Source organism: Aricia agestis, chromosome 21 (genome assembly GCF_905147365.1).
Source record: "Aricia agestis chromosome 21, ilAriAges1.1, whole genome shotgun sequence".
In the NCBI taxonomy this organism is placed as follows: domain Eukaryota; kingdom Metazoa; phylum Arthropoda; class Insecta; order Lepidoptera; family Lycaenidae; genus Aricia; species Aricia agestis.
Genome location: NC_056426.1, coordinates 2,755,534 through 2,781,708, shown reverse-complemented (window position 1 = coordinate 2,781,708; position 26,175 = coordinate 2,755,534). Strand labels below are relative to the sequence as shown.

At 39.3% G+C, this 26,175-nt stretch overlaps 1 protein-coding gene and 1 long non-coding RNA gene across 4 annotated transcripts; one reads left to right on the top strand and one right to left on the bottom strand.

Annotated features, from left to right (window-relative positions):
• Window positions 1–988: 988 nt before the first annotated feature.
• LOC121737563 (C-terminal-binding protein) lies at window positions 989–26,175 on the top strand. 3 transcript variants are annotated; one of them, XM_042129220.1, is made up of 13 exons: window positions 989–1,125; window positions 8,095–8,161; window positions 14,978–15,105; window positions 19,840–19,954; window positions 20,556–20,700; window positions 21,289–21,420; window positions 21,834–22,033; window positions 22,549–22,648; window positions 23,024–23,154; window positions 23,564–23,734; window positions 24,727–24,839; window positions 25,422–25,536; window positions 25,854–26,175. In XM_042129220.1, exons 3-13 carry the CDS (start codon window positions 15,023–15,025, stop codon window positions 25,914–25,916), a joined length of 1,368 nt encoding a protein of 455 aa, XP_041985154.1. In that variant the 5' UTR covers window positions 989–1,125; window positions 8,095–8,161; window positions 14,978–15,022; the 3' UTR covers window positions 25,917–26,175. The 3 variants fall into 3 exon arrangements, with proteins under 3 accessions (XP_041985154.1, XP_041985151.1, XP_041985153.1); XM_042129217.1 differs by having other exon boundaries at window positions 23,552–23,734; XM_042129219.1 differs by lacking the exon at window positions 8,095–8,161 and having other exon boundaries at window positions 23,552–23,734.
• LOC121737564 lies at window positions 21,081–25,211 on the bottom strand. Its single transcript, XR_006037157.1, has 3 exons — window positions 25,029–25,211; window positions 24,994–24,997; window positions 21,081–21,091 (listed from the first exon to the last, which is right to left on the bottom strand). It is a non-coding gene; the product is annotated as an uncharacterized LOC121737564 (long non-coding RNA).

The following is a 26,175-nucleotide window of genomic DNA, read 5'->3' as shown; positions in this document are numbered from 1 at the left end:
GGTGGAAGAAAATCGACTTGGAATTATAAGGGTGGGTTTTAGGGGTGACTATTTTTTGAGTTAGAAATAACATTTGCACCCTCTAAAAGTGTCCCCTTATCTCACTATGATGCATATTATATTTTGATACACAAGATAAGTTGTTTTTGTTTTGTAGCTAATTCGTTCACTTGAACGTTCGGAACTTCAGGCACATTCAGAAACCGGGGGATTGTCTCTTAGTTAAGTTTACTACTACTCCCGGTGGTAGGTACCATAAGTCTCGACGTTCAGAAAAGATATTGTAAAGAATTTTGCTCTGAATAAAATTATTTGATTTGATTAGTTTCAAGGACACGGCTTAAAGGTATTTTCACCCAAGTAGAGCGATCGTGCAGCTCGTGGGACGGTTGATATGAAATGCGCATACGGAATGAATATGCACGAGGAAAATGGAAGTGGCATAATAAATACGCGGTTTTTATATCGCCCGCCAGCCGCCCGCCATGGCCCATGAATAACCCAGGTCGAACACTGAATTATTTATGTTGCACAATCTGATTCGCGATAACCCTACCGAATTGTGTAGGTATTGTGTGTCTGAATCATTTTTAACCGACTTCCAAAAAGTTCAATTCGGCCGTATAATTTCTTTTTTTTTCTCTACATTACTACGTATTTTAAAACTTAATCTAGTGATGTAGCGCGCGTTACGTCAAAATCAATTTATTGTATGAATATTTCGCTTAAACTGCTGGATTTAAAAAAAAATGGTATGAAGTTTCTATGAGTCCCAAGATAGGTTAGTATTTATGTCGGAGAAGAGGTTCCAACGAAGTACGATATACTTAACATAATTTTATTGTAGTAGTTTGAAGACTTGTAGTACCTAAGTGTTTTGTCTCTCTCTTGTAAATAGTGGAATCACAGCAGCTGTTGCCATTCCCTACAAATAACACAAGTTTTGTTTTTCAAAGTGCCAACCCTAACGCATTTTCTCTTGTTGCAGGTGGACGGTGTAGTGTCAGTGTGTGTGTGTGTCTGTGTGTGTTGTGTTAGTGTGGGTGGGTGTGGCGCCGAGCGGCGTCGTGTCGACGACGGTGCGCCCATGGATCGGTGATCTACTACGTCACTAGTGCAGCGCTGGTGAGCATACCTTTTCATATTATAATATTATGTAGTTATACCAGAGTAAACAGGACTAACAGCTAACGAGTACGCCGACTCAGAGAAGATCTCGAATTTTTATACGTTTGACGTAGTAATTCAGTAAGCATTGTGAAAAATGTCGAAAGTGGTACTCGCCGCTCTCTAGTATATTCGCCCGTTTGTTTAAAGTCGACGGAGTCAGAGTAGACAGAACTCCGTAGTTCTGACTTCTGTCTACTCTGGTGATACCATGTGGTTACATCTACTTGGTAGAGTTTGGAGACAGTGTCCTCGGCCGAGCACTCGATAACGTATACCATATATTATGGGCTCGGCTAAGAAGACTGTCTTACCACTACTCGTTAGATGTAATCAGGCCTTAAGGGATCTCAATTCTCATACTTAATTGCGAATTTGCATTGCTGTGCAAATGTCTGCGGCAAAACTCTTGGAAAAATAAAAAATATGATGTGATGCGAAACCGCGGTTATGTGTTATAGAGACCTCAGGGTGGACTCTGGGTTTACAATAATTCTGTATAATGTTCTATATAAAGTCTGTCTGACAATTTGACCCAATTACCTAATCAAAATGTACCTGAATCGGTCTATTAAATAGTGTTTCGTGTGAGCAAATTTCAAATTTCCTCATCAAGGAAGGGTCAAGGTACAATTTCCCCCGGTTCAATCCTGTAGGTCTAGTTAAAGGCCAATTTAACATTGAACTGCATTCGGGATATCCAACCTTGTCTTATAATAATATTAATATAATCTTAGGTTTGTCTAAACCTAGATACAACACAATATGTTGGACCTAGAACGTACGTTTCTTTAAACAGCAGTGATGTTCAGGAGAAAGGGCTTCAAAGAATTTTTAGACATAATTTGATCTTGAGAGTTGAGAGCCAACTCATATTAGCCGTTTTCAATGCAGCTAAGCTTTGGAAAGAAGAAGCCTAATAAAATCTTCCGATCTATCATGGTGCCAATTGCCATGCGTGATGCGCGGTCAGACCTAAGCCTATTTTAGTCAAAAATCTTGGAGTTCTCAGAGAATTTGTTGACACGTCTCTTAAATCTGGTTATACATCCCAATTCACAGCCCACAGGAGTTGTAGGTATTTTGCGCTCGCGAGCACGTATTCTATTATTGAATTAAGTCAGCGCCATCGTGAATACTGAATGCTAAGCGACCCTAAATGTCCCCAGCCATAAAAATATTCCCTACTAGATGTCGCCCGAAACTCCGTTTGCTCTAAAATTCACGCAGGAACCGTAAATTTTTCCGGGATTAAAAGTATCCTATGGTCCTTTTCCGAGACTCGCGCGGGAACCGTAAATTTTTATATCCTACTAGATGTCCCGCGCGGCTTCGCCCGCGTAAATTACGAATTTTACGGAAAGCGTACATTTTCCTGGCAATATTTGGCACAGATACTATATCTGTGCCAAATATTGCCATAAACATTGCTCCAGTAGTTCATAATTTCTAATATTTCCCCCGTTTTTCCCACATTTTCCTGAGTTTCTTCGGTCGTATTAGTCTTAGCGTGATGATATATTTTAACCTATAGTCTTACTCGATAAATGAGCTATCTAACACAGAAATAAGTTTTTATATCGGACCTTAGTTATACTCTTCAGGTTTAATAATATTAGGTAGGTATAATTTTTTTTAATTATCGCTTGACAAATTCGAGACTCGATCTAAAAGACTATGAAAAGTACCTATAACAGGGTCTTTATAGGCTCATAAGTCATACTCATAACCATAGGATGATGCATGGTATAATATGGTAGTGATGATGATGATGAATGTAATTTGCGTAGTAGCATATGCTTTCCGTTTTTAAAACAACGCCAAAAACTCCCAAACTTGTATCTATAAAGAATCAGGAGTTCTCTCAGCACCATCCGAACCACGGTATACCAGGTATACCTCGGTGCAAAATCTTACTTGTTCGTAGCATATGCTTAGAATACTTCTCACGAAACCGAAGTCACAACATGTTTCCCTATAAATTTTGAGGAGTTCCCTCGATTACTTATGGATCCTTCATCAGATCCCCACTTTTGTGAATATAATACCAAATTGGGATGATGCCCTATATACCAAAAGAAAAATTTTGAAAATCGGTTAACAAACGGCGGAGTAATCGTTGAACATAAGAAAACGAACATAACACCTCCCCCATTTTGAAAGTCGGTTAAAATTGTAGCATATGTGTTATTCTGATGTATTAGCTATGTTATTGTAAAGTTTCATTGAAATCCGTTCAGTAGTTTTTGCGTTAAAGAGTAACAAACATCCATACATCCAAACAAACTTTCGCCTTTATAATATTAGTAGGATTAGTAGGATAGTAGGATGTTATTTTCCGGGAATCAGGGTATCGCCATACCAAATTTCAGCAACATCGGTACAGCGGTTTGGGCGTTATGAGGTGACAAACACAGTTACGCATTTATCAGGGCGAGCGAAGTGAGACCTAACTAGTGTATCCCACAACCTGAACATTTTGTGGTACACTTCACGGAAAAACTATCACGCCTATTGATTTGTGCTCTAACATAGTAATTTTTAGGGTTCCGTACCCAAAGGGTAAAACGGGACCCTACTACCTATTACTAAGATTTCGTTGTCTATCCGTCTGTCTGTCTCCAGGCTGTATCCCAAGAACCGCTATAGCTAGACTTCTGAAATTTTCACAGATTGTGTATATCTGTTGCCGCTTTAACAACAAATACTGAAAACAAAATAAAATTTATATTTAAGGGGCCTCCCATACAACAAACGTGATTTTTCGGCCTTTTTCGCTCTATATCATTAATGGCAAGAGGTAGGGACTTGAATTTTTTACACATTCTTTTGTTATATGTGTACTTTAATATTTAATAATAATATTAAAATAAATAAAAAATTAAGGGCGGCTCCCCCCTTAAATTTTTATTTACTTTAATATTTCTAGCCTATTTTTGCTCTGTATCGGTACGGAACCCTTCGTGCGCGAGTCCGACTCGCACCTTGGCCGATTTTTATTTAAATGTAGATGTGTTATCATAAGTCAGTCAAGATGTGACGACGCGAGTCCTCACAAAGCTCGGCTTTTGGCTAGTAATATTATTATGCAAGTGTGCATGTTCTCCCTTTCCTCATACTCCGCCATCGATCCGTCATAAAGTCGGCGATACGAATGGACGGCGAACTTGATAACGCCCGCGCCGATAGCCTTGACTTTGTTGCGCTTACGTTATGAACAGTTGTAAAATATATATCCGTACTAATAAATAATATAAATGCGAAAGAATGTCTGTCTATCCGTTGCCTTTTTAGTTTATAGACTTGTCTAACTTTTATGGTAGTGTCCTACGAATAATAAAAACTAAGGAATAGTAACTCCGTCAAAAAACATGCTCCACAATACTTGTCAAAAAAGTGTACCTACACATTTCAATACATTTGCAATATTTAGGTGACCTTGAGCGGTACTAGGCTGACGTTACATGACAGATCAAAAGGAACCAAATTTAAAACGGTAATAGCAGAGTAGACAGAATGATAGAGTATGCCGTCTTAGAACTGATGTTGAAAATTTTAAATTTGACGTATTATGACGAAAATCGTCGCTAGGGTTGTTAACTTGTTACCTACGAATTTAAAACTAAGACATATTCGCTGGACGTGTTCCTCTTTGGTCGTATTGTTGTTTGTGTTTTGGCACATGAGATTAAAATTGTCAGAATCCAATTTTGAAATCTTTATTTTAAATATTTAAAAATAAATTAAATCAGCAAGCGCGAGGCACATTCCGTTTATAATCCTAGTGAAACCCGACGAATTTGACAGATATTGAAACATGTCCGTCTCTTTGCAGTCGAACTACTGGTCGTTATGTCTATTGTGGTAATAGTATGGGAGTTACGATTCCTTAGTTTTTATTATTCGTAGGTAGTGTGATAATAATTTAAGTCCCTGGAAATGTTCAAGCAATTAATTAATCAACATTCGTTATTATAAATTCTAAAATGTGTCTATCTGTTACCTTTTTATTCTTAACCTATCAATCCCCATCTCCAAGCGGCAGCCGGCTGCCGCATAACAATTAAATATCTATTGTGTCTGCGATGCCAAGAGGTGCTACACCGTTTAACCGACTTTGATTAAATGTGTTTTAGATATATGTTTTGTTCCGAAAGACGAGAAAGGAGTAAGGACATAGGATATGTTTTATACGGAAAATGTGACTGATGTTCTCCAGTTATGAGCAATCAATGTGATAGTATGATTAATAATTATTAATTATTATTGATTGCATTCACAACAAATATTTTAATTATTCATAATGTCTAATAGATACTAATAATGTATAAAATACGTGAATGTATACTAAGTGAGATTGCAGACGACAGACTTTTTGTGCGATCGAATCTGCGATCTCCCTATTAATGTCTATGTGTGAGTGTGTTGCTATATTAATGCAGTGTCAACTGTCAACTGAACGAGAGGCGCGTTTGTGTAGGGTTGTCACTTGTGTGATTTGTCATTTGACCTATTTAAAAATATGGAATAAAGAAGGAAGTTTTGCAAGTAGTAACACTAACTTAATACTAGGTGTAGGTCAGGGGTCACTAAATGGCGGACCACGGTCCGCATCCGGACCGCCGCGCGCCGGCCCGTTGTGTGGGGACCAAGCATTTTCAAAGAACTTCCTTAAAAATTAATTTCGGCCTCGACCTGATGAACATCTCCAGGATTTAATGTCAATAGCTTGCACCAATTTAATTCCAAACAAGCAACACCGCGAAGGTTATTACTCTTTTTTTATGAAATAAGGGAGCAAACGAGCAAACGGGTCGCCTGATGGAAAGCAACTACCGTCGCCCATGGACACTCGCAACATCAGAAGAGCTGCAGGTGCGTTGCCGGCCTTTTAAGAGGGAATACGCTCTTTTCTTGAAGGTTTACAGGCTGTATAGGTCCGGAAATACTGCCGCTGACAGTTTGTTCCAGAGTTTTACAGTGCGCGCCAGAAAGTTACGCGAGAAACGCACGGTGGAAGACTCTGCCACTCATCGAGGTGATGAGGATGGTATATTTTCAATTTTTTTTTCAACTCATTTCAACAAATTTTCAAAATGGACCCCGAGCGAAACAATTGGTGTCCTCTGGTAATTGATATAGGTGTTTTGTTATGTGCACAGTTGCATACAGTAGTGTGCAACTGTGCACATAACAAAACACCGTGCTTATAAAAAAAATAGCTTCTTATTAAATATTTTTTACTCTATTGCTAAACTTTCTGCAATGCCACGAAGCATCACATCATACCTAAAAATGTTTTAGTTGCAGGTTTTAAAAATACTGGGCCAGTGCCAACCCTGCGAGTGTGAAAAAGTATCATTTATTGATCGCAAGGTCGACCCCGGTCAGCCGGTGACGACTCAAGATGAGACGTAATACCACATTATAAATAACATACAGTACAGTAACTCGGCCGTGTCCTTGAAATTAAACTCGTGCAACATAATATTATGTACACAAGTTTTACGCATGTGACGTGTACTTACGAGTACTTGAATGTTTAGCTGCACTAGTTATTTCAACACTTAAGAGGATACACCAGGGGCTAGAGAAATGAAAAAAAAAGTACGTGTAATATCTATAGCTGTCTCCCTTACCTCAAGCTTATACCGCGATAGAGACAACTGCAGAAAATCCAGAAAATCAACGATTCGTTGTCCCCTGATTCCTTTTTCAAAACTTAACCGATTTAAGTACTTTTTTCATTAAAGATTAAAGAAAGGCTTGAGCTGTGTTCCTATGTTTTATTTTTTTTGTATAATCTAGCCAAATCTGTTTTCTGGATGTTTGTACACAGCGGAAAATCTGGCCATTTTTTTGGGTTTTTGAATGTTCATATCTTATTTAATAATTAAATTATGAAAAAAAAAAGAAAACATAGGGACATTGTATTAGTGGCCGTAGATATTCAGGAAAAAAATTATAACTCTACTAGCATTATCCAGGGAGGAAACAGGGTACAACGTTTGTATGGAAAAAAGGGCGGTGTGGACTCCTCTTAATCAGTCTGTCTGATATCTGGATTACTACGGAGATGGTTCTCGTGCATGTTTGTCTCCCACAAAAAAGACCCCTCGCTCTCATAAAAAAGACTCAACTTTTTGAATTTTTTTGTCTATTTTGTTATAAAATGGTAGGGAATCCCTTCGTTCACGAGTCCAATTCGACCTTGGCCGATTTTTATTCAGTTTAGCATTCATTTCAGTAAATGGTCTACTGTATTATATTTTTATTGTGATAATGCCGAGATAAACGTTTCCGAGAACGCGCGCCGCTTCAATACACGAGTAAACACGGAGTGGGGCGGGAGGCATAGTCATTGTTACGAGGGTGGGGTAAACATGAATGGTTGGATGTTTATTTTGTTTACTAATGCCTGGTTTGTAGGGTTTCTTGACTGAAGTTTATCTATTCAAGCTGAGAAGAGTCGAGCATAACAATATTATTATTTCGATTGTTCCAACTTCCAACCTATGGGTCGCGACTCCCTGGAGGGTACCTGTAGGTCGAGAACACTATTTTAGTGAAAAAAAAAAACAATAAAAGTCCAAAAGATTGATGATTGACGAATCGAGTAGGGTAAATGATAAAATTCATAAACATAGATGTTAGGTAGGTTATAGGTACTTACTTGTTAAAAAATGAAAGGGTGGGGTGGGCTCGCGAAATATTTTGTATACCGTAACCGTGGGCGGCCGCATCACAAAAAGTATTGAAAAACACTGCCATGAGTCATGACGCAAAACAATGTTGCCGGATCAAATATTATGATATATAAATAGTATGATAAATGATAATATATAAATAAATTATATCATTATTTATATTATGATATTGTATTTTATGTGTAAAATTAAAGCCTTAAATTTTGTAATTTGTTTACAGGTAAACATGAACCGCGCTAGAACAAGCGGAGTTCAACCACGACCCTAATGACTAATGCCAAGAAATTGTGAGTATCATTCATATTTCATTCTTTCATTCATAACTTAATTGACGGTTTACATTATTTTGCCGGCTGGATTGCTATTGGTCATAATGTAAGTGGGCAGTGGAATGTAATGGAATTGGAATGCAATTCAGCGGGGCTAAAATGGTCACATTTAGCAATTCCTCTCAATCAATTCAGCAAATGAATTGTCAAAACTGTCAAACTGACAAATGTCAAATCAGTGCAAAAATACAGAAATGAATTGCAAGCAGAGTTGCATTTTGCGATTTTAGAAAAATGAATCATAATATAATGATTCATATCATGATTCTTCAAAGCGACCATTTTAGCCCCGCAGTACGTTCCAGTGAATTCCAGCGCTGGATTGGAATAATGTAAATCCGCTTTAATATACATATTTTATTGTTTCAATTTGACAAGACTTTGGCTCTTTAGTCTTTTTAAACGAGATTTAGGGCCTTTTTCATGCATCTTGTTCAAAGGAAATAGAAGTAAATGTCATATAGCCGGTGGCTGTCCGTTGTCGCCGGTCCGTCAATAAGTGCTATAAGTTATAACTTATAAGCTTATAACTACATGGACTAATGTCCAAGCAACTTCTGGCGCCACTACGTCGCCACAAAGTGGTGTTTTTTCTTAAAGTTAAATTTAAAACAGCGTTTGCAGCGACATCTTCCGACGCTCGGGAAACACGACCGTTGTGGAAAAATTACAAAAATTACTATACGCAAGTAGTGGATATATGTACGTTCTGGACCACTCATAAACCAGTGTAAGAAGATCTCTCTGTTGTGTGTATAATGTATGTGAGTGGTGTGTCATGTTATGTTGGTATTTGTTGAAAAAAGGTTGATTTTTAATGATCATGATCAGCGTCAGCAGGTGTAGGTGTGTGGACGGCGGCGGCGGCGACGGCTGCGGCTGGTGCTGGTGCTGCGAGCTCATGAGCGCGGTGTTGGTGGTTGGTGGGTGGGGTAAGGAGGTCACGGGGGTGTTGCGTGATTATTGTGATGTTTTCTTGAATTATTTTAATTAGGCAACCGGAGACTGCTTGTGTGACCTTGTGAGGTATTTTTTATTAATGTAGTTTAATGTTTTCTATGACGTCATAATTAGGTCGCGCTAGCAATGTAACATTTTATAGTGGTTTTTCTTATCTGGTATGATAAGGTATGATGTGTGTGCTATTAATAGAGTTTTATAATATTATTGTTGTGAGGGATGTTAGTTTTCATATGAATATGGATACGTGTGGAAGGGAATCATTGTTGTTACAGTCGATAATTAATGAACTTCGTGATGGTGTGTTTGAGAGAGTGGAATTTCCAATTTTCCGTTCAAAATGGCAACGATTGAGAAGTTTTGAAGACTGGCCGAAGCGTATGCGTCAGACGGCGGAGCAACTTGCGGATGCTGGTTTCTTCTATACAGGTCGAGGAGATAGGACCGTTTGTTTCTGTTGTGGTGGTGGTTTAAAGGATTGGGAAGATGATAATTGTCCTTGGCGGGAGCACGCGCGGTGGTTTAGTCGGTGTGCTTACATACATAAATCGGTCTAATGAAAGACGAGAGTAATGGTTGCATCATCAGAGAGTTTATTGGACTACGCTCCAAAATGTATAGCTATATCCTAGGTAATGATAAAGTTGTAAAAAAAATAAAGGCACCTCCGCTGCCATTGTGAAAAACCTACACTTTAAGAACTATTATAAGGCTCTTAATCGTAGCTATGAAAAATATGATGATATGCGTACATTTTGTAGTGATAAACATCGCGCTCATGAGCTCGCAGCACCAGCACCAGCCGCAGCCGTCGCCGCCGCCGCCGTCCACACACCTACACCTGCTGACGCTGATCATGATCATTAAAAATCAACCTTTTTTCAACAAATACCAACATAACATGACACACCACTCACATACATTATACACACAACAGAGAGATCTTCTTACACTGGTTTATGAGTGGTCCAGAACGTACATATATCCACTACTTACGCATTATCACTTTGGGAGCACTGTATAATTTTTGCACCATCATCAGACGCCTAATGGCTTTTAAATAGCGGCGATTATAATGGAGTCGTGAGTGTGCTAAAGTGATGTCTCACAAGTCGGACCCGTCTTCGCAGACCGGTTCCCTCGTGCGGTTACCGGTTAGGTTTTTCACGAGGTTCACACAGGTAACCGGTTTCCGCGTCTGATAAGCGTGAGCATCAGGAGCTAGATGTTTACCAGTTTAGTCTGATTGCATCGATTAGGCTCCGAAATTAATGTATAATTTTTTAATGGCCATAGACGTAGATTGTAGAGTAGTCAGTGGATCTCACTGGCAAGGACAAAGGATGCTTTTTATTGCGGGAATTCTTCCAGTTAATTATAACGTAAGTTATTATAGAATAAATAACTATTGAGAACTATATCAAAATCCGTTCGTCCTTTCGAAAACGATACATGCCAAACACAGATATACGTACGTCAGTATAAAACCTATGTTTGTTGTTTTTCGTCCTTGACATATTTTATTAACAACTAGGCGTTCCGCGCGGCTTCGCCCGCATAAATTAGGAATTATACGGAAACCGTACATTTTCCCGCAAAAAATAGCCCATGTCTTTTCACTTGGTCTACTCTACATCTGTGCCAAATTACTTAAAAAATCATCCAGTAGTTCGCGAGATAAGCGGCTTCAAATAATTTTCCCGATATTTTCTACACTTTCCTTTGTTTCTTCGCTTCTAGTGGTCTTAGACTTTCGGTTTAAAGATCTTTATTATTCTCAATAAGACAATTTATGTCACTTACATGAGAAACAATATTTTAACCTTAACACTATAAGTACTATTACGAAAGTTTTTATTACGAAAGACTTTAGAGTGATCATTTATAGCCTTCCTCGATAAAAGGGACCATCTAATACTGAAAGAATTTTTCAAATCGGACCAGTAGTTCCTGAGATTAGCGCGTTCAAACAAACAAACAAACAAACTCTTCCGCTTTATAATATTAGTATCTAAGATTGGTGGAAATAACAGAAGTTTAACAAAGAATTATAAAAACCTCTGATATCTAAAGTGAAGTTCAGTCGTTTCTAATTTGTCGTTTGCACTTTGCGAAGAGTTATGACTTTGACGTTTGTAACAATGTATTTCGCGTTTTGTACTGTTGTAGTGGCTTTTGGCTTCCCTCCAACCTTGTACCACAGCATACATGATTTACAGTAGGCCATCTCCACACTAGAACGCTTGAATTGGATGCGTAAAGTCTTTAAATAATTTTGAAAACTGTTTTCTGAGGTGTTTTGATCGGAGGTTATTCAACAGCGATGTTTATTGGTTAATGTAGGTAAATGATTTGATGGTAGCCAATGACAAGAGTTAGTAAATAGATATAAACATATTATGACAAAAGATCTCTGATACCGGTCAGTAGAGAAGTATTCTACTATTTTAATGCAACATTCAAACAACTAAGGGCCTATTTCACCATTTCCTGATGAGTGCCGGATAGGCTATCCATCACTTAACTTGACACATAGAGCATGGAGAATCTGTCAAATAAGTTGTGGATAGCCTATCCGGCACTTTATCAGGTAGTAGTGGTGAAACAGGCCCTAAATGTCCTAAAACAGCAAAAAAACTGCAATATTCTCATCTACGTCAAACTTGAATGCTGTTCTAAGTTTCTTCGTCTACGTAAGACTACATTTTGGAGTTTTCCGATAAGAAAGCGTTTTACGATGGTTTTGATGTTTCATGAAAATATTATTTATAGTTTGATGGGAAGATTGAACAAGAAACTACACTTTTATTCTAGAATCTATTCTCCGTGTTGACTGTTGATCGAATTTGATTAAAAGGAAACGACCGAGTCGATCTACTGTATGTAACTTATACTGTGCCCTTAGTGCACACTGCAGACTCCCCGAGATCTCGTGCAATAATTACAATTGGCACACTGACAGTCTGCCAATTGTAATTATTGCACGACAATAAGTCTTTCATTGTTTTGTGGTTCCGTGGAGTGTGGCAAGTGGCAACGTCACCGAGCAAGCCAAGAACTTGTCTTGTATGGCGATTAATGAGGGATGAAGTTTTTGTGCTTTACATGGATAATGTTACGGTCAAAAATATGAGTATTCCCTAGTTAAATTTGGTTGGCTCATGAATAGGCATGATGACTATTTTTGTTCTTATCGGTAATTGAAGGACACTTAAAAAATAGAAACATCGTTGAAAGAATGACTCTGATAGCTTAAAAATTCACCAAGATATGACAATTCAAATATCACATAAAAAAGACCTGCCCGAAACGCTCCATACAAAGTGCTACGAAAGACTGACGTCAGTCTTTCGTAGTTTGTACGCATCGGGAGACAGCTTTGTTCGACAGGTATATTAAATATTGCGTTTATGAAAGTGGTTTCATAACAAAAGTTGCCAAAGAACTATCTACTCCATTGCACATCATTTACAACAAGTCGTTAGTCAGCGGTATCTTCCCTGATCGATGGAAAACTGCGCACATAATCCCGATATATAAGTCTGGAGATAAATCTAACTGTACAAATTATCGTCCCATTAGCATTTTATCATGTCTTGGTAAAATTTTTGAATCTTTAGTATATAGCCATTTATATAATCACTTCAAACCAATTCTTTCTGACAAACAACATGGTTTTGTTAAAGGTAAATCAACGGTGTCAAATCTACTAGAATATAAAAATTATCTTTGTCAGGCCTTTTCTGTCAGTGGTCAAGTGGACTCAATATACACTGATTTTTCAAAGGCCTTTGACAAAGTAAATCATTGCCTGCTTTGTAAAAAACTAGCATCATACGGTATACACGGAAACCTATACAGGTGGATATGCTCGTACCTTAAGAACAGAACTCAGTTAGTCGCAATAAAGGGCTATGTCTCCTCACCTACTGCAGTTGGATCGGGAGTTCCTCAAGGTTCACATCTAGGACCCCTCCTTTTTGTTGTTTTCATCAACGACCTTATCTCAAAATTAACTTGCAAGTGCCTTTTATACGCCGATGATCTGAAAATCTTTAAACTCATAGCAAACATAGAAGATTGTCAAGCGCTCCAACAAGATATTGATAAAATATCTAAATGGTGCCAAGCTAATCGCATGAATTTGAACATTAGCAAGTGTTCAGTAATAACTTTCACCCAAAAACATTACAAAGTTATATGGAACTATAATATCAATGGACAAACACTCAACCGCGTGCAATCAATAAAAGACCTAGGCATCTTCTTTGATGAAAAACTTTCATTTCGAGCTCATTATAGCCACATAATAAACAAAGCAAATGAAATACAGGGATTTGTTCTAAGAACAACTAAGAATTTTAGGGAGCCAAGAAGTGCTCTATATTTATATTCAGCCCTAGTGAGAACAATCTTAGAGTACGGGAGCCCTGTATGGTCGCCAAATTACCAGACACATATAAATAACATTGAGCGTGTTCAAAGAAAATTTCTCAAACTCGTTAGCTACCGGTATAGCCCGGGCCGCTCAAAATCAAAATATCACGACAGACTTTCAGAATTCAAAATACAGACCCTTGAAAGCCGACGCACTTATTTTGATTTAGCACACTTTTACAAAATTATTCACTATATTATTGAATCACCGGATCTGCTCTCAAACATTCACTTAAATACTAAATATAGCGCTCGCAGGGCTAAACGCACTAACGTTTTTGCTCTACAAGTATATAAGAACAACATCTCCTACTTTAACCCACTGACACGCATGGCCAGGCAATACAATGATTTCGCTAGAGATTACTCAGAATTGGACATTTTTAATAAAAACTTTAGTTCATTTTCAAAAAGTCTGAAAGACATCCTCCATAACTTGTTTATTTCTAACAACTGTGAAGTGTAACAACAATTTTATAATACTTTAACAACACAATATCATGTTATAGTTATATTAGAGGAGCTAACCTATTAATAAATTTAGATTAGTTGCATGCACATAGTATTACGTTGCAATCCAGCTTAGATAATAATGTAAACAACAGCTTTGTATTGTTATGATTGTACTGTGTATTGTGCTTTCTCAATAAAATAAAAAAAAAAAAAAAAAAAAAGTTGCTTTTGATTGCATAAGTTATCGAATTGTATACAAATATTATGAAATTTAATTGAAAAAAAAATCGACTTGAATATCCAACTTTAAAGGCGCATAACAAAAAAAATACAAATGCTATCAAGCTGAAATTTTGGGAACACTTATTTTTTACCGTGATTTCTTTATTTTATTAACAAAATTCGCTAATCTTTGACCTTGTCATCATCCCTATTATCACAATTTCAATGATGTATAAATATTATTGTAGACATATAGACATCATAGTCATTATAGTCATCATGCACAAGCAACGTTGATTATTTATAGGCATTGGGCAAACGTAGACGTCGTGCCTTGTATAACCGTCATAAGGACCATTAATTGATCATTTATAAGTTTTGCCCGATTCTGTCAACTGCCAAGGCATCCATGTAGACCGAAACGAGTATTTACAAGGCTTCTCGTTACAAAGCATTATTTTACATAATTCGTAAGTCACAGGCATCAGTTTTATTGTTTACTAGATGAACCGGTGAACTTCGTATCACTTTCCTCATAATTAAACCTTCCCTGGACTTCCACAAAATTGAGAATTCATTTTTGTTTATACAGATGTAGTTAATCCATGTATTTTGTTCTTGCCTCTCTCGTTTTCAATGTTAATGAAATAGAAGGCGCGATGATGTTACAAGTATATTTACATAGATGTTATTGTGTTTCAGGTGACGCGCTGCGGAGCGGTGACTAAAGCGGCTTGGCCGCTTTAAATGGACAAACGCAAGATGCTGCCAAAGAGAGCGCGCATGGATAGCATGAGGGGACCCATCGCTAACGGGCCCCTGCAGTCGAGGTGAGAGTGAGACCCACTGCAAACTTGATCTATCCCCTGAAGTTCGGTGTCACAGTGTCATATTCGGTGTTATGAAAACCAGCATTATTATGTAGCTCTAATGAACAACGCCTTCGAGGTCCAGTGGATTAGAGCGTGGCTCTTGACTCGGATGCCGTGTTAAAAACGTGTTATTAAGTTTAGTTTATGGGCTAATCATCTGATTGTCTGACTAGTAAGATAATCCGTGCGTCGGATGGGCATGTAAAATATTGGTCCTGCGCCTGATCTCTCGCCGGTCGTGTCGGTCGTTGTCCCACTGGGTTATGAGACTAGAGAGTGTTCCTGTGTACTGCGCACACACTTGGGCAATATTACCGCTGCTTGAAGCAGTGTAATAGTTTTTTTTATTGTAATACGTACGTATACCAAAGCATTAAAAGCTTCAAAGTGCCAAAATAATAAATCTCGCCACAAAAGATCCACAATATTATGTAAGATATAATTTCCAATTTAGTTTCAAGCGACGCCCACATCCGAGGGACGTGTCCGGCCGTTTTGGCTCAGTTTGCCGACTCTTTTCTTTTTCTTTTCTTTGCCCGCTAATCCTATTTGGTTTCCATCAAAACGTGCCCCGAGTGTAGGGCTGTCACGCGTTCGGAAAAAATGGGAAATTAAGCTTTTTGGTTGAGTTTCCGGTCCAAATTTACCAGCGGGGCTAAAATGGTCACATTTAGCAATTCCTCACAATCAATTCAGCAAATGAATTGTCAAAACTGTCAAACTGACAAATGTTAAATTAGTACGAATTGCTAGACATGAATTGCAAGCAGACTTGCATTTTGCGTTTAAAAAAAAGAATCATATTATGAAGCGACCATTTTAGCCCCGCAGTTCTGGTATTTCTGATTGTACATTAGTGAGAGAGAGAGCGTTGTTAGTTGTGTGAAATGCTTTTGGTAGTGTTAATTACAATTATTTCACCTTCAAGATCACAGATTTCTTTTTGTAAGGATCTTTGTATCGTATAATGTAGTCCAACAGGAACACTGTAATTTTTCAGCGCAAATAGTACTTAGCTTATGGTCTACTCCAGAGGCTAGAGCCTAATTTACTACCATAATCAATTTGATCAAGAGAAGTTTTTAAAATATAAAAAAAACACTCACAAAATTTTGCCTTTTTTATTTTAATGTCATTGCAATACGAAAATTCAAAATCCTCATTAATTATAAATATCCGGCTTCGTACCGTAATGTCCGAAAGTCTATTTTTGACGAACGGGCCAACTGCCAACCCTATCGGGGGCTTCCCCACACCACTGCGAAGTTTGTCAAATCTGTTTTCGTCTGCACCGAGTACCAAAGTAAAGTTTGGGTAATTCCCCGCTAAACTTACTTCCCCCCACCCCTATTACTTTCTCGTGGGGAGAACAAACTTTCACCCGTCCCCGTGTCCACGACCGTTGCCGGGACGTCACCGACAAAAATTTTCAAACATAGTGTTACTTTATGACCTATGACCTGGGCTTTAATTTTCTACAGACATTGGTCTAGCGACCAAAAGCGTAGAGCAAAATGAAAGTACCTATTAGCCTAGGTCAGGGATGAAGAACCAATGGCACGCGTACCACCAGTAGGCAGTGCACACGACATAAAAGTTTGAGTACGCAAAACTAGTATCGAAATTATTTTGAACAAAAATGCAGGTTATAGATCATTCACAAAAAATTAAGAATTACACGTTTACGACTCTGAAGATTTCTTCAGAAAATGGGCACATTAATACGTAAAGGTTCGCCATCCTTGGCATAGGACCTAGGCCCTAGGCATACGATAGCATTTTATCGGCCCAATATAATCTCGTTCTCGGTGACGCGGACGGTCCGTTGACGTCGGCAGTGGACAAACCGCTTTATAATTCCCCGTACAGAACTTAAATTGTTAGTTTAATCGCTTGAGGGAAGGGGGAGTGCTTTAATTATACCGTTATAATACGGTCAGGCTGGTTGATTGGGAGTAGTTTTGTTTAATCAAATTGACTTAGTTGACTGGACAGGTTCAATTAATTATAACGTATTCTTGTATGGGTTTAATTTCACAATGATTGTTGATAGTATTCTTGGAATAGTAACTTTTATTCTCTATTTAACCCAATATGATTATTCATCCTTTTTTGGTGGACCGTGGATGCCAAGTGCCAACATTAACTTATTAAATATTAAGATTATAATATAGACTCTAGGCCTCTTATAGCTCTTAGGGTATGGCCTGTGCATTGACCTGTCAGCTAAATCATCAACATTTTTCCGTGTTAGGACTTAGGGCATATTGCATTGACGCGTCACATTGCAATGATATTGTGATTGTTAAGGGTCCTACACATTAACAGTCCGCCTGCAGGCTCTGATCGGTAGGCTGCCTGACAGTCATTGACCGTCGATACAAAATCGTCAGGGGAACTGTGAGTCTGTCGTCTTTTCCGATTAACTGTCAGGCGACGTCCTGCCGGCGACCTGTTTGGGGCCCTTTAGACTTTTAAAGTATACTTTGTGAAAAATTCAAGTCAATATATAAATAATGGAAACAGGCAGGCTGTTTCCATTATTTATATACTTAGAGCCAAAAAGGCCGAAAAAAAACACGTTTGTTGTATCATGTTAAATATTTATTTTATTTCGTTTTTAGTATTTGTTGATATAGCGGCAACAGAAATACACAATCTGTGAAAATTTTAGAAGTCTAGCTATAGCGGTTCTTGAGATACAGCCTGGAGACAGACAGACGGACAGACATCGAAGTCTCAGTAAGAGGGTCCCGTCTTTACCCTTTGGGTACGGAAATCTAATTAGCTGATTCCCGGTACAGTCGCGATAAATCGCGTCCACTGAATGCGCCTAATGAGCCGTGTACATTCGCGCTCGGAATTCAAACAAATTGTGCACCGCTGTACTCGCAGTTCGTGCGATAATGAACCTTATGTCCTGATAATGAACCTTATGTCCTTGACGTAGAGCCCCAAGTCGACGAAAGAGGTATCTGTGCTAGAAGTTTGTATGTATGTTTGTGTGCTAGAAATTTTAACGAGCAATCTTGACATCATTCAATTACAGCTAGACCTAGATCAAATACATATTTGGACCGAAACTAACAAACTTCCTTTAAACGCTAAAAAATGCAGTTTTATTAAATTCTCGAAAAAGCAGAACACTATCGCTTCTTCTTATCACATTAATTATGTAAATCTTGATCGGGTATCCCAGGTGCGAGGCCTTGGTGTAATTGTTGATGAAAACTTAACGTTTATTAACCACATTGATACCATAGTGACTAAATCTCTCAAGATGCTGGGCTTTATCTGGAGGAACTGTAAAGATTTTAAAACGTCATCGCCCTTTAAATTATTATATTTTATGCTTGTGAGAACGGTATTGGAGTATTGTTCCCCGGTCTGGAGTCCACACTATCAATGCCATAGAATAGAAGCGGTTCAACGAAAATTCTTATTCTTTTTAACAATTCACCAAAAAAAGTATAATGTTTTAAATACATATGACGAACGATTAGAATACTTCAATATCCAGAAACTTGAGCATCCTAGGTGGATAACTGATCAGATGTTTCTTTTTAAAATGTTAAATAACTTATATAACAGTCCTGACTTCCTGTCACGAATAATGTTTTCTGTTCCAAGACCTAACTCTAGAAAGCGAGAGGTGTTTTCTGTAAAGGGTTAAAGAACCAATTTAGGCCATCATAGCATGCTACCGAGAATATATCGAGACCATAACAAGCTGTACAAGGAGTTCGATGTTGACACTACCGCTCACAAACTTGCTCCTTATAAGCGAGTGCTAGCAGAAATCCCCTACCCAACTTAATGTGCGATATTGTCATCATCTACCGCATAAAAGCAATTTCGCTATAAATATATTATTATTTGCATGCTGAGGTTTGTGTTGTAATCTTAGTGAAATAAGTTTTTTATAAGATGTAGACCTGTTGGCAGACCAAATAAATAAATAAATAAATGTGTTTCTTATGACCTCGATAAAGAGATGCAAATCGAGCAATAATTTCTTGCAGGCTTCTTGAATAACCTAAGATTTATTTCGATAGTGTACCTTAACCTTATGGGCATAGAGTTCTAAATTCAGAATTATCTCCTTGCACGCTGAGTACTATAAGTTTGTACTAAAGTAAACCTTACTGCTATGAGAATAGAGTTCAAAATCCAACAATAACATATGTGTCTTAGAAGTTAGTGCGATGAGTTCAGGAATACTGAATAGAGTCTGGATTTATAGCTCAAGTTGTGAATAATCGTGTCTTAATGTTGCGTTAACGACGCGGTTTTGGTTGCCTCTTAGTTATATGAAGATGGTTATTTTAGTAGTTTATTCATGTAGTGCCTTCTTTTTAAGGAAAAGCTGATTATCGTTTCAATTAAAGATTTGAAAATTTGAATTAATTTAGTTCCTTACAACTTTAATAAAAATACAAGATGAATTTAGGTAGGGAACTGATTGTGCACCTCTTGATTGGCAACATTCGTGATTGTCAATATTACTTTGCGCCGACTACAAAAGTTACGTGTTGTTTTGTTTATTTACCATCATGATAGTTGATAACCATCATCATACCATCAACATGATACTATCATCATTATGTGGATGATGTACTCGATGAGGAGGCTAAGGTGTCGATGTCACAGGCCCCTGTTACATGTTGTTGACGTATATGTTGTGTGTTTCAGGCCCCTGGTGGCGCTGCTGGACGGGCGGGACTGCACGGTGGAGATGCCGATACTGAAGGACGTGGCGACGGTCGCCTTCTGCGACGCGCAGTCCACATCCGAGATACACGAGAAGGTGAGATTGAAATGAATTCAGAACACTTTTAGAACGTCTACATGAGGCCTACCACCGGTTCTGGAACTAACCCATCGAAAAGAAATTCTCGGTGGAAATTCATGTTTTATAGTACTAAAGCTTTTTAAGCTTTTTATGATATATTTTATTACAATTTTAAAGTGTTACACAACCGGTTTCGACAAAATCATCCTCAAGTGTCGTTAATTTTTGGTGGTATATTAGCGCCTCAATCCTACATCGCGCTATCGAAGTTTTATAGGTGCAACCATATGCAATGTGTAACAAAACATAGTGATAATATTTTCGGGTACGTATCTGTCCCTTGTATAGAGTAATCTGTGAAATTAGCAGCGCCGAAAGAGTATTTTTTTTCAACAGCAGCAACTATTTTCGCGGTGAACTATACAAGGGACACATGCACAGCCTAAGTTATAACTTTGTCTTGTTACACGTTGTATACAACCGAGCAAACCGCGACTGCTCGGTCGGAAGATATTCCTTTACGGCTACTACTCCTATTCCCACAAGATTATTGGTCTTCTTAATGATAAACAAAAAATTATATGTAAAGTAATCACCTCTCTCTTTCTATCATCAGGTGCTGAACGAGGCGGTGGGAGCTCTGATGTGGCACACCATCATCCTCACGAAGGAGGACCTGGAGAAGTTCAAGGCGCTGCGGATCATCGTGCGCATCGGGTCCGGCGTCGACAACATCGACGTCAAAGCGGCCGGCGAGCTGGGTGAGTGATGATGATGATGACTCCTCATCACGGGACCACCTCTGAAGTATTTCTTTCTAACAAAAAAAGAATCATCAAAATCGGTTCACATACCGGCGAAGTTATCCGCGAACATACAAAAATATCATATACGGTCGAATTGAGAAACCTCCCTCGTTTTTTGAAGTCGGTTAAATAGCCGCAGGTGACGACTAATATTATGAGCCAAACATTTTTCCAATGAACTTCATCATCTTAATAATAACTATCGCTGGCGAAAGGCTCTGACTAACACTTACTGCTGCATTCAGAGACGAATAGTTACACTTAATTGCAATTAATTGAAGATTTTGACATAAGCCCCATACATCATCTATCAAACTCTTCATTCATTTCATAATCATAAATGTCTCTGAGTGTGACCTAGGCACGGGTCTATATTTTTTATGAGTACAGAGCACATGCCACTTTAATTTTGCCGTCCCTATGTACGAACTCTGCCGCCAACGCCATCCTAGGATGCTGCCCCTCATAGGCCATAGCCTATACTGCTTAGTGCTGCTTATACATAAATCTGTTTACTAATTGTTTCCCCTGTCACGGTTGCAGGCATAGCGGTGTGCAACGTGCCGGGCTACGGCGTGGAGGAGGTGGCGGACACGACGATGTGTCTCATACTGAACCTGTACCGGCGGACGTACTGGCTGGCGAACATGGTGCGCGAGGGGAAGAAGTTCACAGGTGAGTGGTGATACACCATCGGGGAAGTTGATTCACAGGCATATGGGGGACCTACGTAGTTTGGTCGCGTTACGTCAAACCTTCCTTTCCTTCACATAACTCGACCAAATGACGCGGGTCCGTCAACTGCCTAGGAAGTAGGAATCAATTTCCTCGATGATTTTCATCAGAGAAATTGATTCATAGGCAGTTGACGGACCTACACCATTTGGTCGGATTATCGTATCAACCATACCCGTATCGTATCGTATCGGTTGTCAACTTAACGTAAGACGTCATCTGTCGGCTAGGTTTGAAATAAACGCGACCAAAATACGTAGGTCCGCAATCTGCCTGTGCTTCAACTTCTCTCATAGTGCATCAGTCATCTAGATTCTGGACTGTAATTAACCCACGTCCCCTATACACTTCAGGTCCGGAGCAAGTCCGCGAGGCGGCGGCGGGCTGCGCGCGCATCCGCGGCGACACACTCGGCATAGTCGGCCTGGGCCGCATCGGCTCCGCGGTCGCCCTCCGCGCCAAGGCGTTCGGCTTCAACGTCATATTCTACGACCCCTACCTGCCCGACGGTATTGAGAAGTCGCTGGGGTTGACTAGGGTTTATACGTTACAGGTATTTTTATTATCCAGAAACAATCTACATTCGACCAGTGAAAAATTTGCATAGAGCTGAAAATTGGTTGAACATTTTATATTAACCTTAAAATTCCCCGGCGGTCCCATTCTGCTAGAAAAGGGATGAGACTAATGGGTATTCACCTTTATTATTATTATTTTTGAATTAGAAAGTCTGCTAATGTTTTATATGGTGTTACTGTTTCTGCACTGTTCTTGCTATTATAATAATTTTAATTTGTTTTATAAATCATCATAGTGAAAGCTTATTAATGGATTTTGCTGTACGTCACAGTAGAATATATTATTTTAGAATTGAATATGGTGCATTTTAGAATATCAAACGTTGTATGAAATGACGTGAAACCTCGCATTTCGTGTACTATGCGAATCGTTCGACTCGTACGATACTGACAAATGTGCGATCAGTTTAACAAGACAAGTTTAGCATGTATTGTTGAGTGATATGTATGAACAGGAATAGTTTTAACAATGTGTTATTTATGATTTCAGGATCTCCTATTTCAGAGTGACTGTGTATCACTGCACTGCAGTCTAAACGAGCACAATCACCACCTGATTAACGAGTTTACTATAAAACAAATGCGCCCAGGTATGTTGCTTCTGACAATATCACTTTCAGGAATGTAAGAATATGAAACAAGACTTATTGAATCTTTAAATTTATTATTAAACGAATGATATAATAACATTGTATGTGTTGTGTGTACATATTTGATATTCATATCAAATATCCATACTAATAATGAAAATTATGTCTGTTTAGACTCACTACTACACTATTACACTTAAAAAAAAAACCGACATAGATGACTATAATAATGGAATATACTTGATATAGGATAATGTTTATCCCGGAAGAACAGGAGGTTCGCGCATAAGTAAAACGCGACTATGTGATCTTTTTGTTTATCAATGTAAATTAACACCTACATACACTTGCTCTAAAGTCCATTTCCTATTGCAGGCGCGTTCCTGGTGAACACGGCGCGCGGCGGGCTGGTGGACGACGAGGGGTTGGCGGCGGCGCTGAAGCAGGGCCGCATCCGCGCGGCCGCCCTCGACGTGCACGAGAACGAGCCCTTCAATGTATTCCAGGTGGGTGTAGAGAGGGATTCTTAATTCTTATTAATAATAATAATAATACCACACCGGTTGCAGTGACGGTGGCCGGTTTCATTGAAACCAGGCCAGGTACGCAGGAGTAATTTTATAGTGCCCAAGTGTGTGCGCAGTACACAAGAGCACTTTCCATTCCTTTACTCTCATAACCTAATCTGGCATAAAACATAATATCATTTAGACATCTTTCATGATCGCTCCGCATCCTTTAAGAAAAAAATATTATGCTCATAAATTATTATTATTTATTATCATATTATAGCCACTGGACCACGATACATTAATATTTTAATCAGAGCAACACACGATATTGTGGCACTTTTATGTCATAAGTTATACTAGTATCGTCGACTACAACGTGCACCCTTCACAGGGCCCGCTGAAGGACGCGCCGAACGTGCTGTGCACGCCGCACGCCGCCTTCTACTCGGACGCGTCCGCCCAGGAGCTGCGTGAGATGGCCGCGTCCGAGATACGGCGCGCGATAGTCGGCCGCATCCCCGACGGCCTCCGCAACTGCGTCAACAAGGACTACTTCCTAGCCGGGACGGCGCCGGTGCGTATATATATTATGATCAAAGTCTATAAATGTATGATCTGAGTCTCCTACATAATATAACATTATATGATCAAAGTCTATAGTGTATGATCTAAGTCTCCTACATAATAATATAATAAAACACAATTTACTTGCACATTTTATTTCCACCAAGAACCTACAGTGCAATTAATTACATACATTATTTAACATATTCAGCGATCTTAACACACCATAAATGCAGAAGTAATAAAGTAAGAGACTAAGGTTGGGTTGCACCAACTAACTTTAACTATAACTGTAACTGTAACTACAATGCAAAATGTCAAATCTTTTGTTAAAGTTAAAAATGGACGCCATCAAGATGCCATATTAAACCATAGAGCTCGACAAGGTTTTAAATGCACGTGGCGAAAAAAGGAACTAACGCTGTCATCATACAAAAACGCCATTTTTGACAGTTCTCCTTTACCAGCAGCGCCCCCGCCCACGTTCATTTATAACCTTGTTGGACCAGCTGTCATCTGTCAATGTCTCCGGTCAAAGTTAAGGTTAAAGTTAAACCAAGCCGCTGGTGCAACCCACCCTTAATTATTATTTTACAAAATAATTAGCCGCTGAACTTAAGCCCGACCGAATTTAAGCTGCCCAAATAATGCAATGTAATTTTGGCATTCTACGTCGCCGTTTCATGGCGAATTTATTTAATGCAATCTTCTTCAGTCCGTGTGTAATAAACAACAAAAAGTAAAGTCAAATACGTGAAACTGACGATACACCTTGGCAAAAGAGAGTCTGTCGCGGTAACAGCTGGAACTAAGTTTATATTTATGGCAACATAATACTTGTAAGCATAGCAGCGTAGGCTTGTCTATAGTAAAAGAAAAGAGCCCTCATTTAAAACCCACTCTTTTTTGCTCAGCTGTACAAGTTTATAAACACGCCTATAATTATCAATTATGTCACTTTGTAAGAAACACTAACATAACTTTTACTGACTTGTATTTCAGAACGCGCGTGTGCTCGCTCCAGTGGCGCCACCTATGGGCGCGGCGGCGGTCGGCGGCGGCGTCGGCGCGGTCGTCGGCGCCGGCTGCTACAGCGAGGGCATCAATGGCAGCGGGTACTGTATTGTTGGGTTGACATAAATAAGTGACGATCCGAACAAAGTTACAATATTGGTCATGACCGAGAATGTCTGCTATAAGTCAAACACCGAGACAAATTATTTATAATAAGAGAAGATTTTTTTTATTACCGATAAAAAAATAGGACACAAGCCTCACCCCACGTTCCACTTAGCGTTAAAAACCAATGAGTTTCTAAAATACTAGAGTAGCAACGTCTTACAAACGATTCTCAGAAACGCGTAACCAGTAACCACTTGATAGTTCAAAAGACGATGTCAAGTCATTAATATGTCATTATGTATTTATAATAAGTCAGATATGCCTGCAGGCATCTTCGAAAGTGGCAACGCGTTGCTGCCGTAATCTGCCAATCTAGTTACGTTAGTAACATAGAATGTCATTGTTAAAAACGATCAAAACGCTCAAAATGCCTTCCACTTTGTTTGAGCGTTTTGATCGTTTTTAACGCTAAGTGGAACTAGTCTAGACTAGTCACTACCACTGCCGGCACAGGCCACGTCCAACGAGTACATAAGTTAATATCATTTGTATTAATTGTTGTTATATAATGACAGGTACTACGGCGGCGCTCAGGCGGCCCACTCGACCACGGCGGTGCACGAGCCGCCCGCGCTCCCGCCGCAGCAGCCGCCGCCGCAGCCGCCCCCGCAGCAGCCGCCCATCACGCTGGTCAGTACACATTATACCACCGCGGTGCACGAGCCTGCGGGATGCGCTCTTACTACTGCCAAAGTCTAGAGTCTAGACAGAGAGTAGAGACCTAACAGGTCTAGAAACAAAAACCTAATGTTATGATGATGTACCATCAAAGAAATTGATTCATAGGCAGTTGACGTTCTACGTTATTTGGTCAGAATATGATAATTCAATCTGTCGGATGACTTCGACCAAATTACCTAGGTCCGCCACTTACCTAGGAATCAACTTCTCTGATAGTACTGATGACTAAAATTTATTACTTAAGCGTTCAATTCTCTCATTTCCAGCCGATCAACACCTCGGACCCGGCGAACCATCAAATGAAGCAGGAGAGCTCCGACGTCCACTAGAGCCCCCGCTGGCCTAGAGCTGGCCCACAGCTGGCCCCCAGCCGGCCCCCATCCCGGCCCCCCGGCCCCCGCACGCTACGTTACAGTACCGTACGACAACACAAACAATAGTTTTATTCCATCGCAACTTGTAGTTAAGTGAGCGTTGAGTCGGGCCGTTCTCTGTCCTACTGTGTTACATGCCTAATGGGCCTAAAGGCCAATTTAAGGCCCGTACCACGAAATGGTTTTGAGACTCAAACAATCGTACGACAATGTT